The sequence below is a fragment of the Asterias rubens genome, chromosome 3, assembly GCF_902459465.1.
Source record: "Asterias rubens chromosome 3, eAstRub1.3, whole genome shotgun sequence".
Classification (NCBI taxonomy): domain Eukaryota; kingdom Metazoa; phylum Echinodermata; class Asteroidea; order Forcipulatida; family Asteriidae; genus Asterias; species Asterias rubens.
In genome coordinates, this window is record NC_047064.1 from 2,825,691 (window position 1) to 2,839,144 (window position 13,454).

A 13,454-nucleotide genomic window follows, 5' to 3' on the forward strand; every position below is an offset into this window, starting at 1 on the left:
TTATGTAATTACACTAATATCGAAATCGATAGTTAATTTTTCTGGGGATAAAAGTGATTTGACAAAGGCGACATGAAGCCGGCAATTTTCTGGACAATATTTTAACAGACGCTCTCGTCTGGCGGTTTGTATGTGTTTCTTGAATATCCTTTATTTTCGGGTAGACAGTCGACTGTTATGTGCTGTAAATAGTGCTAAACTTCGCAGTGAGGATTTTTTCTCGTCATCTCTCAGTCTATTACAAATAACTGTATGTGCAACATTCTGTTATTGTTTTCATGACATTTAAACAAGTCTATCTTAATTAGATTGTATTGTTGTTGCGAACACGAGACATCTTGTGCTCTTTCAATTATAGTTATACAGTTGGCTGCTTTGTATAAATTAAATTAGCTTCACACTAAGCCCGCGTCAAAAAAAAAAAAAAAAAAAAAAACCTAGAAGCTGTGGCTTAACCCTTTTTCCCCTCGATTGTTTTTTATTGAGTTGATAATACGTCTGCGACCAGATTGTGACCACCTGCTTTCAAGTTTGCGAATTGTCGAATGAACTTCATGGTCCGTGTCAACAGTTTTTCAGATTCAAATGTGTTTTTTTTTTTTAAGAATCTAAATGTTTCCTAGGTTTGTATAACTTGATGATTTCGATTTCAAGTTAATATTAATAATAATAATAATAATAATAATAATAATAATAATAATAATAATAAAAATAATAATAATAATAATATTATTATTATAATAATATAGGTATTTATATAGCGCCTTTAACAAAGATCAAAGCGCTGAACAGTGAATAAAACAAGAACAAAGCGAGAAAGGAGAGAAAAACAGAACAACTAAAAGGATTTATGACGAGGCTGATTGAAGAAGTAGGTTTTGAGTTTCGTTTTGAAAATGGCAGTTGAAGATGATTCCCTGATGAGTTTGGGTAATTTGTTCCATTCGTAGTTTGAGGAAAATTGAAGCACTACATATTATTTTATATACCCCTGGATAGTTTTGTTCACAGCGCAGTTGGAAGATTGATTGACAATCGAATCAAAATAATATTAGTATAACTATAAATGGAAGTCGATGTCTCTCAGATCAATGAAGATAGTTTCAGCATGTGTATCCCCAAACGACTTCATGTTTTAAAATTGCCCTAGTAGAAGACGGAATATCTTGTTTTGAGGCACAACAAAACATTTCTGATCCCTTATAAAAAATACTCAAGTTATAAAGGTAAAATGTTAGAGTGAGGTCTACTTTCCTTTCCTGGTCTGTGTTTCGTGTTGATGTTTGTCTGGGTTTTCTTTTCAAGAAAACTCGTGACCTTACTTCGCTTTTGAGTCTAAAGGCTTAACAAATCGTCAAGGAATATATAAGGTCATTTGTGCAATTTATATTGGTTTCACAAAATTGCTTTTCGTATTTTTGAGCTCCTGGTAAATGGGGTTTGTTAAGCAGCAGTGGTCGTCAAGGCATTTGATTGGCAACATGAAGTGCTCATTTTCTAAATAAAACATTCGTTTGTTGATTTCGATTTTGCACATTTTTTCTGCACATTTGACATACAGTTTGTTTGTAATGTCCTTTTTATCACGAATATGACATTGCAATTAGTGACCTAGCAGACGTAATGATGAAGACCTGCCTCCATCCTACTCGATGTACGTAACTTATTCTTTACCATCCATCTAATTTGGAAAAATTGCGTATCAAACGTATATAGGGCCGGCCATGCACTAGCCTTTTGTCAACATCATGTTGACTTATAGGCCAAATTATCAACATAGACACAATCAAAGTCACCTTGACTGACTGGGCTGAACACAGTGCCTACTTATTGAGAAAACAGCAATAAAACCTGTCACTACATTGTCACCAAGATCGTCTATTCATTCCGTTTAGCGATCTGACAGCGGGTATCCAACCTCATCTCTCTATGGCGCACTATTCACAAACTGACATCAGGGAAAGACCACCAAAAGGGCCCTCGAGGTGATCTTTAAACGATTCAAATTTGACCACTATATACCTTTATTGATTTCCCCACCCAAGTGATTTCGAATGATGCTTTCTACCATTACCATATTTACATTAAGTAGCCTTTCGGATAAAAACACTTAATTTTTCCCGGGTCATTTACAAAGTATGGCCTGTCTTTAAGATTTTTTTTCGCGTCACGTGTTCCCTTAGTTTGCTGTTAATTGGTTGAAGAAACAACCCTTTTGGCAAATGCTAATGCATAATAATAAAGTTAACCACACTTTACTACCATGTAATAATTCTCTCTTGAGCGAGTGTTAACTCTGAAAAGAGCTGGTTTGGCATCGACGTTTCGAACAGTATACTCGGCTCGTCTTCAGGAAACAGCTGTCTAATTCATGATTGACTAGTAGAGATGTTATCGGAGCGTGTCTGGGTACCATACTTTTTACTTTCATTTAGTTGATAATTATCATGTTATGTGCTTGAGTGTTCATGTTTTGTAGAAATTCGGCCATCCGTGGAAATCACTTTCTTTTTGTCTTTTTTACATGATTTTTGGGAGCGTGTTTTTCGCGGCGGGTGGTTGTTGTTTTGTAATTTTCGCGTCCTCGACTATTCGTGCAATTGCCATCAAAATAAGACCCCCATAGGGGATGGCCTATTTCTTCACTTCATCGTACTGCTTTAATTATTATAGGAGTCTAAATCTTTAACATCTTCTTTAATGCAATTTGAAATCTTTCAATTTGGCCAGTGCCCTCAGAAAGGAAAACTAATTTTCAGATTCAGCGTTCGGGGGGAGAAAAAAAAAGGAAGATGACGAAAATAAAGTCAGGGGAGTTCTTCGGCATCAGCTTGCGATCGTAATTGAAGGATGCTGCATGCAGTGCCGATTTGGGGGGTGGTTACGATTGAGTTACGGAAATTACAATTGTGCCAGTCGTTGATGACATTTTAATTTCTTCTGCATTAGTTTGGGTTCCAGTGGAGATGTCATTAATTGCTGAGATTCGGGACAAAAAAAAAGTTACTTTTTTGTGACCGATGGCTTTTTTGAATGGGGACCTTTTTTAATCGAGGCATCGTTTTAATTGATGCTTATTTCAAGGCAGTGGGCACTATTGGTAATTACTCAAAATAACTGTGAGCATAGCTTACTTGGCAACGAGTAATTGAGAGCTGTTGAATAAACGGCCCCCTCTGAAGTAACGTAGTTTTTGAGAAAGAAGTTATTTCTCACTCAAAAAATAAACAGGAACTCAGGCCTGAAGCCTTATATTAGGTATCTGAGAGCACACAAATTTGTGCAACAATGGTGTTTTTTCTTTCATTACTCTCTTGCAATTCGATGACCAAATGAGACCAATTCACAGGTTTGTTTGAATACACATGATGGGATACACCAATTGAGGATACTGGTCTTTGGCAATTACCAAAGGTGTCCAGTGCCTTTAATTGATGCCAAAAGGAAGTGACGAAGGCAGTCCCCAGAAATTAGCAATGGAGCAATATTTGTCCCTCTGGGTCATGTCAAACGATTGTTATTAGAAACTCATTTCAGTGTAAGAGGTTGACGGATTGATGTCACCGATTTGGATAAATTATTTAGTACCTTCAGGTGAACATGTTGCAACTGGTATGCAGTTTAATTTGTTCTCCATTGTTAGTTTTATTCCACAAGACGGATTGCATAAAATTAAAGTTCAACTACATTTTTGACATGTGCATTCGTTTTGTGTATTATGGGATTTGTATAGCTACTGACAAATTCAAAAGTTCTCACCAATTGTAAAATAACCCATTGGATAAATGTTCCTGTCTAAAAGACAGTCAAATTCGGAAAAGAAAAATGATAAGCAATCGAAATAAATTATTGTTATTAAAATTGTTATTCTTCACATTGATTCAATCGAAATGAGTCTGATGCGAACATACATCCCTTGTTCTTCTTATTCACTTAAAGTTGATCTTTAACTTCAGTGAACATTTTCACAGATTTTTAATTGAAGAATTGAGGTTGCTAATTGTTTCAATCGTCCTATATGCACTTTCCCTTTATTGATTCGTAGTGATAACATATTACAATTTTTGTTTAATTTTAGTTTGAAATCTGGCTTGTTTATGAAAGTCATAATACAAAAAAAATGTGAAATAGTTCCCTCTGAAATGAAGTCATGTTCGAAAAAGCTGTACCTGAAAACACAACAAATCAATGAAAATGCAACAGATGTTTCGGCTGTTACAACAAAAATTGAAGAAAGTGTGTTAACATGCTGAAAATTGTGCATCACAATTTTCGCCCGACTCTAAGGCCGTGTCCGAATTGGCGACTTCGGCTACAGCTACGGCTAGGGCGCGCGCGTCTGCCATTCTTCAACACTGACAGACGCGCTGAACTAGCCGTAGCTGTAGCCAAAGTCGCCAATTCGGACACGGCCTTACAGCGTTTAAAGAAGCAACCATTTTCACAGGTGTGTTATTTCATGTATATTGTTTTTGATCACTCAAAACATGACAACTGTCTTGAGACTGTTTTGTCAGCTAACAAATAACCTTTAAGGAGCACGCATCAAAAAGCTGTCAACACTGTTGATGAAAACGGACGCTGTACTTTATGAAAAAAAACTGATGAATAAACATTCAGCAACAAGTTTTTTGTTTTCTTTTAAAAACTTACCAATTTGATTTTGTGAAATTCGATTAAAATTTCTTTAGACGTGTTTGTCAAGACAGGGAATATAATTGAAAAAACGGTGACTTCAGACGACATCGTCTTTAGAGATACAGCAATAAAAGAACATGCCTCAACATTAGAATAATCTACCCCCTGGAGGTAAACACTGAAGAAAATGTTGGATCAAGAAAAAAATTCACTCAAAAACGAAGTCGCCCTGAGGAGTTGAAACGGAGTCAACTTGAGGGCTGAGCGAAATGCACTTTGCAGCAGGGAATCTCCTTTTAGTTTCTGGTCATTATCTTCTGAAGCCATTGTGTGCACTTGACTAATTTCATTAACGGTATCGCTTACGATTACTGCGGGCAAAGCTGGTAGTCTGTGGAACTCTGGGGCAAAACATATTATTGCAGTACATGTGTAGTTTGCTAGTATTTTTGTCGCCGCTGGAGTCGTAATAATAACAAGGAATACACGGTCTCTTTAGGGGTTCAAAATGTTGTCCCATGGGAAAGTTATAGAATTCCCTCTCGGCGGATGATTAAATATCATCTTTGCATTTTTTTGAGGCTAGATATTGTCAACAAATCGTCGATATTTTCCCTGGGCGGAAAGACAGAGGTCAGCAGATGAATGGTGTGCACTTTTGATATAAGCCGATTCCCGCGCGACGCCTCGGATCTAGTTTCGACTTCGTCCTTCTTAAAGTGTGCCCTCTTTAGTGTGAGCGAGAAGATGGAGAGACTTGAGACGTACGTGACTTGTCTTGTGTGTGAGCATCTTGAATGCGTCTTGTGTAGTATTGCCGAAAGGGGGACATGGACAAACAAGGCGGCTTTGATTGTACACTGACTTGTGTCCACTGATTGGTTCAGCTCATGTAAAGCATCTCACCATAAACAAAGGCTTACATTAAATCAATTGTGTTCCACGTGTTTTAAAGTTGAATGTTTCTTTTAATGGCTAAAGCATGGAAGTAAACTGTTAGCAAAGGCACTTGTTATGTTTGCCGCTCAATGACAATTTATATACAATGATCTATCAACATGTTCTAATTTCACTACCTGTACGTCAAAACATCGGAAACCTGATTAATATACCCACCCTTTCCCCCTCTTCCCACCCATCCGATAACATGCACTGATGCACATTCATGAAACCTGAATTAATGGATTCAGATTGATTCTCAGTCATGTGAAGCCGTTATGTGTCATGTTACGGATAAAATGACTTCCGAATTGCAATCCACACCTTCCCCGAACCAAATAGCGCAATAAGAAGAAGGAGGGACAAAAAGGTATTAATTTATGTGACCAAATCGGAGACGTGATCGCGAACTGCCGCAGCGGTATAAATCACACTTTTGCTAGTCAAGGAGAACTAATTTCTCACTCCTTGGTGGACTCCGGCAGTAGCTGGTAACACGCACGGTGATCATTAAAATATCGGGTTAATTATTTGTCTCCGTGGCAAATGCTGGTTGCTTGTTGTCTGAATATCTACAGGAGAGACTATAATATATGATTCCCTGCAAGATGCTCATTTCTTAGAGGTTTCAGTACGGTAGAAAAGTAAAGTTTAACCCAGGATGTAAACATAGAGAACATCGGTCAATTTTAACACGGCACTTGACGTCTTGTTGTTAACCGGGTTCCAAACACCCACTACGTCTTGCAGAGATATAGACAACAAGGACAGTCCTAGTGCATTAACGGTATATAACAAGGCTAAATCTGTCTTCAAGAGAAATTGCTGAAATGCCCTGCAATGGGATATGGAATGCTGAGACTGGGGGAGAATTTGAGATTGCAGTCATTCCAAGCAACTGGAAGTCTCCATTGAAGAAACGCAGCGGGTAACACAGTACACAGCAAAGGCTCTAATCAAATGCTTAGACTTTCGTGTGGTTGTTATAGTTGCCAAATAATAATAGCCCAGCAAGCGTTGAACAGTCCGTCTGGATTTGTAACGTTAGAGTAGGAGGCGAAGAAGACAAGAATGATTGCCCATTTGCATTTGAGACAACGTTATTTATCAGCGTTTGACTCGCCGAATAATGACTCCCCGCTTTTAAGTGCTCCCAAACGTCAAGTTTCACTATAATTACTGGTGGAAAGAATCGGCCGTAAATACCTGCAAAATCCATTAAGTCCTACAGCATTGTCTGAGCACATTTCTCACCCAACAGGAAGGGTTTTGACTAAGTATATAGAAACAACATTTGGCATGATTTGGACTTTTTATTTGCACGGCTCGGTTTACAGGAGCTGTCATTACCGTTGGAGAATGCGAATTGTAATTATACGTTGCACCGTATAGGGGGCAAGTAACGTCACACTGTGTTTAGCCCGAGATGTGCTGGTGTGTGCTGTGTAGACTTGCTGACAGTCGTCGCCGCGCCAATCCAGTGCGAATCACGTGCGAAGAGTGACTGATATTAGTCTCCAGTTGGTCAACTATCATCATTTTCTTGTTTGTCGACGACCAACGTTGGCGGCACTCTTGGGCTCACCAAGGAAAAGAAAAAAAGCCAGCACACCGTTTCAGCACACCGAGGTATAAACTGAATGAATTATAGCGAGGGCTCCAAGCAATCATTGGTTCCCCTCCTTTCCGCATTAATAAGGATGACAAGAAGAGGTTGCACCGGAGGACGAATTCACGCATGTCGCCCCGACTTTTCCCTGAACACCGGAGTAAAGGATTTCGACTCTACTTATCCACCAATGGTTTAGCACCGAAAACGACCAGGCCTTATTATCTACAACCGCCCGCGTGTGTTGTTGAAGTAAAATGTTCATGGACGTGTTTTCTACGCTTAGTTGTAAATCTCCGGTGCGCTGCTTCATTTTGAAGTGATTTGTCCTCGGGTAACGGGGATTTTTTTGTACCAGAACTGGACAGCAGTCACTCTTGTATTATAGAACACCACTCAGGGTGATCTTACAGGCTGCCCAGACGGTAATACCATCACACGTCAGTAGACTGGCTTCTTGAACAGGTGAACAGGCCATTGTTGGTTCACTATTTTAATTTACAGCAATGTACACTTTGAACTCTCAGTCAATCTCTTCAGCGTGTTGATATAATATGCTCAATAGATTCAACTCAGAAATCAGTCTTTTTTATTATTCTCTGTGTAGCGACGTAGTTTATATACACACGACGACGCGTCGATGCACTGTGTGAGGGCTATGCTTGTTGTGGACAACGGTTGTCATTTTCATCACTCGCACCATGTGGACATATACGTAGGGATTCCGTGTCGGCACTGAGGAAAGAGTTTCTTTCGGGAGAAACGGGAAAGTGAGATAGAGAGAATCGCCGTCTTTATAAAAGGCAAAGATGGAGGTCGATTTGAAGATGCTTGTTGGAACGGTGTTTTTGTTGTCACTGGCTGTTGGTGCACACCTGGCCAATTTGTGTAAAGAACCTGATAAGAGCTCCGACTTCCTTGAGACCGGTTTCTCAATATCGGTGCTCCTACCGGAGTATCCTCTTCCATCAGGAAACGTCATCACTCCTCATTTTCCTTATTTTGCTCAGATGGTACGGCCAGCCATCGATATCGCAGCTAAGCGGTTTCCACACTTCCTACCCAACCACAATGTGACTTTAATGTACGGAAATACCATGTGTGATTCGGGTGTTGCGTTAAACGTCGCCCTGGTCGATTGGTTAGACCGAGGTGCCAATGCGTTTATAGGACCAGCCTGTGAGTACACTTCCAGCCAGGTCAGTCGGTTTTTAGGATACCGAAATGTGCCGATGGTCACCGGTGGTGCAATGGCGTCCGGTTTTCGAATGGACAGTGACCATCCGACGATAACGAGAACGCAGGCCCCGTACCGCAAAATGGGAGAATTCGCTCAGGATTTCTTTGTAAAACAAAACTGGAGCCGTGTTATTATGGTGTACAGACGGGAGGAGGATCAAATCCGAGATTGTTGGTTCGCGATGGGATCCATATACCGTGTTCTGTACGAAGCAAACTTTCACGCCACTCATATGGGTTTCGACGAAGTCGTATTCGGCTCCAGTGATTATTTGAATTTGTTGAAGGAAGATATCGCGCCGAAAGCCCGAAGTAAGTTGTCCCCTTTATCATGCCCTTTCTCCCCCACATGTCATTCCCTCCCATAGGTAACCCAGCCAAAAGCATTTTAACGATTGGCGTGTTTCGGCGCCAAAAAGAAATCGTACAAAGTATATCACACTGAGCAAGAATATGTTTAGTGTAAAGCACGACTATGTTATTTCCATGCACTTGAAACCCAAACCTTGGCTTCGCTATTCGAAATTTAATTTGAGGTTACCCAATTATACCGCATAGCTCTACACAGTTGCCAAAAGTATTTACATAATTGAGTAATACCATGTCGGCAATACAGACACATTTCTTTCTAGAGACCGCCATAAAAACGTAAATTGCTTGCTGGCCTAGCTGTCCTGCCTCTCCAACATGGGGATTACGCTGCTATTTTAACAGCATTAGTAGAGGCGGATATCATATCTCGATTATTGGATTTTAATCTGTCTCTCGATTTACATGCCACAAATTCAATTCGTGTAAATTATTTCTAGGTGTGTGAATACGGCCCTATCTGGCGTTGTCTCTTGACACAAATACTCCGTTATCAAGCACGGATCCCTATTCATTCTTGGACTGTATAGGACCCGATCGTTTGGAAACAAACACAAGCTCATTGTGTGCCTTTTCTTGTGCCAAGTTTGTCTTTTCGAGGGTGATATATCAGTGCTCACAGTTACATCTAGCAACGCCAATGAATGACACGACCTCATCGGGTCACGTGTTGTTTAAAATATGGTATGACTTTGTACCCTACCGCTGATGTGTAATTAAGTGATCGCGTTCAAACAACAACTGCAAGAAGAAAAAAACCGAACTTAATTTATAGTGATAGGTCACCTGCCAGTGCTGCTGTGACATTTTAGGCACGTGTGTTTTTTTGACGTACAGTGTTCCTTTAAAAACACAGACTTGGTAACATTCAATCGTTGTTCCCATGACCCGGACAGCTAATCTATTTTATTTGAGAGCCGGTTCCTTTAGCGGGCCTTTATTGTCTCAGCCCACGCTTGATTGAACAATTGCACAGGCCTATGGGTAGCTCTAAGATCTTGCTTTCATTTTTTTTTTTTTTTTTTTTTTTTTTTAGAGAGAAAGCTGTGACAAATCTGAGTCGGTACATCACTTCATATCCAGCCTATTATCATATTATGGCAGGGGGCAGGCCGCTTTACAAAAAAAGAAATCTCTAAAAGCGTTTTCCACCTGAGCGGAGACAATGTTGTTGTTTCACAAGTTGTTATCCGACTGACTTATTAGTGTTGTTCATGCACGGGTTCTTTTGAGTTTCCACCTCTCTCTTCTGACCGAATTAAAATAGCTACTGACCCGTGTCTTGTCGGCCAGGCATACAGTAATGACTATTGCAATATTAATATGCAAACTTTTATCCAAATATACAAGACTGAATGGAGAAATATTTATGTTATCTCTTCTTTAAACGAGTCGCACAATTAAGTGTACAAGAAGCTTGTATTTGCTTTTTACACACTTTTAAAATAAACCCGAGAGGGCTTTTCATTAAATTGTTTCCAAGTTAAAGGAACACGTTGCCTTGGATCGTGGTTTTTCTTTTACATCATTGACTAACACGGTCGGCCATTTATGGATAAATGGCCGACCGTGTTAGTTCGCACAGTAAAAGGAAAACCACGCAATTTCGAGGCAAGTTTGAGTGAATCATTGTATTCTACTTTTAAATCATCTTTCTAACCATATGTATTTTATAACAAACGGTTACAAACGCTTTTTAAAGACCAACTCGACCGATCCAAGGCAACGTGTTCCTTTAAAACCCATGCGTTTGTGGATGTCATTTATCATAATGTATTTAGTCTACTACGCAGATTAAATTATTCCGTGTACCCTTTTAGTCAGTAATTGTTACAGCTTCTCAAATTTGATGCTCTTAAACCAACGTGTGTGACAATATTGTTTGGATGGTTGTTGAGAAAAGTCAACTGACAGGTTTGAAAAAGGCGAGGGAATTCCGTTGGGAGGTTTTTCTTAATTTGCTCGTAAAAATTGGTTGAGATTTTGGCGGTAATCGGGCAGTGCATGCAACATTAGGATCACTGATACGGGGTTTTCATTAACATTTTCATTATATGATTACTTCGCCGTTGAGGTCAAACCCCGGTAGTGACTTCCCTCGATGGTAGACTGCCTGGTGCTTTATGCCGAACCATAATCGCCTTCATGCTCACACGACCTCTATCGAGCTACCAATATCAAAATCGAACCTTTAGATGTCTGTACTATATGCCTGAAGTATCAAGGTTGCTAGGCGTAATAGAAACCCAACGACGAGAGAGAGAGAGAGAGAGAGAGAGACCATTCTCTCATCAATATGCATTAGGTAACCTTTCTGACTACAGTGTCCCCCCTCGCCTCTTAAAAACGCACTGCGCGTATTCTCTCAATATCTGCAGTGGGCTTGAGACTCAGGTGTTAGGTAGCATAGCAGTCTTGTGTAAACTTGTAAAGTGGAGATGAGAAAAAGAAAAAAAAAAGAGGCTGGAGGGTTTTTGATTTTGTTTTGAAAAAGCATAAACGGTAGACCAGATGGGATTTGAGTGATACCATGGTCAGATGACGAGAGTGACCCTGCGCTAAGGCCATCTCAACGCTTGACCGTTGTGTTTCTAAGTATCCAAGTGACCGCGTAGAAGATCTTGGATTTTTTTAATTTTATTATATATACAGCTTTTTCAAGAAATCCACACACCTTTGAGTGTAATTACTCATCTACCACCAGTCGATGGTTGCCATGGGAACTGTTCTTCCGTTTTTGATCCGGAGGAAAAGTAATTGTCGCCTTCGATAATTCTCGTATGAGTTCGATATGTGTTACAAAATGTTAGAGTGGTTTATGTGGATACCCAGTAATGGCTTACTACACCTACGGACAAAGCACGACCGGAATCGCCAAGCACAGCGGCATTAACTTCTTTTGAAATGAGAAAAATACCAAATTGCTCAAGCACCGTGTATTGGCTGTACACTGACGTTAGTTAGTAAAAAGAAAATCAGAGCTTGTGGGAGACCTGCCACTGTAAATATGCAGATGTACTTACTGGAAAAAAATGCAAATTTGTACAGAGCCGCACGTATAGAAGACGTTGCATATATCTCTAATTACACTTGGTGAAATCGCATACGCGGGTTCCTGTTTGTTTGTGGGCAAGACATCGATTCTAATCATAAATGATGTACCGTCATGGTATATTATAAATTGAGGTAATTAAAAAAACTACAGCGTGGTGGTGACTGGTGGTCACGAATTGTGGAGGGTTTATGTATAGTCTATGGACACAGTAAGCCTGTGCAGCAGTGACCTCACGGTCAACTTGCGTCAACGACTGGCACATGCATGATATTTCTTCTCCTGTCGTTTGACTTGTATTTCATCGTTTAGATTATTGAGTTTAAGTGAGGATATATTTAAAAGAGTTTCATTTTTGGTGTAGTTGGTAGTAATTTAAAAGGGTTACATACTGTCTATTCGCACATTTTGGGAGCTGTGTGTTTCAATGTTTCTGCTGTGTAATGTTGCTTTAAAAACAATGTGAAGGAAACAAAATAATGCACTTCAACTCTCGAAAACCCATGAGACTTGAGCATTGTGTTGGCAATTCTCCAATAGAGATGTGGTATCGTGTTGTATAGGCTTCGATCTGTAACGGTTCATGACAGTCGTCTATACTTGGAACTTTCAAGTTGATCAAAAGGCCGGGATGAATCCTCAGCAATACACGTTCCATAGAAACTGGGGAGTGGGGTGCTGAAGTTGACACCATGGGTTTTACGACATATACACTGGAGAGAGAATCAAATTAACATCATATAAAATGACAACAAGACGTCACTATGTTGGCCGCAGTTGCTGTTATTTATTACCTTATGGGGTATATTTTGTTTCTTTTGTGGTATCTAAGTGACAACACCAAGGTGCCAATTTTAACAACCCTGATATAACTGCACGTGTTGTAAAAAGCATGAAAGTTATTTTCAGAACTAAGAAGTCTCCCGACTTGCAAGTAGGCACACACAATGGTGTTTACCGCATGCCAATATAACTCCGTAACAATAATAATAATAACAACCGTTTTTTATATATTTCTCTATACACCCGAAGGACGTCTCAAAACACTTTTAACATACAGTTTTCGTTGAAGGTATGTGGGACTAGGTTTGAACTCAGCTTTCTCCAGAAGACGATCAAAATGTACTGATGGAAACGTCGAGTTGAAACCAATGGTTCTTTTCAGAACCACCCCAACTCATTGAGAGATAGTCATTACATGGTGTTACCGCAAACCTTTCTATATAGGTTTGAATTATGAGATATACTACTTTTACATGGCACCATGTTATGGTTTACAAGGTGTTGTAGTACAATAACTATAGTTTTCTTTGTGGTTTACATTCGCAACTGAATGATCTTCGTTGCGTGTTTTTTTTTTTTTTTTTTTTTTTTTTTTTTTCATTTTCGGAAAATTGGTCTCTCGCAACGGACAGATTAAACGAACCAATTATTCACTGCCGTGTTCTTTCATATAGAAAACCTGCTTCCATCCAGCCAAGGCCAAATTTATATATAGATATTGTCATCTTTCATCTTGCACACGCTTCTAGACCGCCAATGTCTACACGGCTTGTTTGAAATTGTCGTATTTTTGTCGATAATTAAATTTAATTGCAGTAACCATGA

At 39.5% G+C, this 13,454-nt stretch overlaps 1 protein-coding gene across 1 annotated transcript; it reads left to right on the forward strand.

Annotated features, from left to right (window-relative positions):
• Positions 1–7,150: 7,150 nt before the first annotated feature.
• Positions 7,151–8,949, forward strand: LOC117288422 (atrial natriuretic peptide receptor 3-like). The gene has a single exon (XM_033769278.1). It carries the CDS (start codon positions 7,996–7,998, stop codon positions 8,791–8,793), a length of 798 nt encoding a protein of 265 aa, XP_033625169.1. The 5' UTR covers positions 7,151–7,995; the 3' UTR covers positions 8,794–8,949.
• The last annotated feature ends 4,505 nt before the right edge of the window (positions 8,950–13,454 follow it).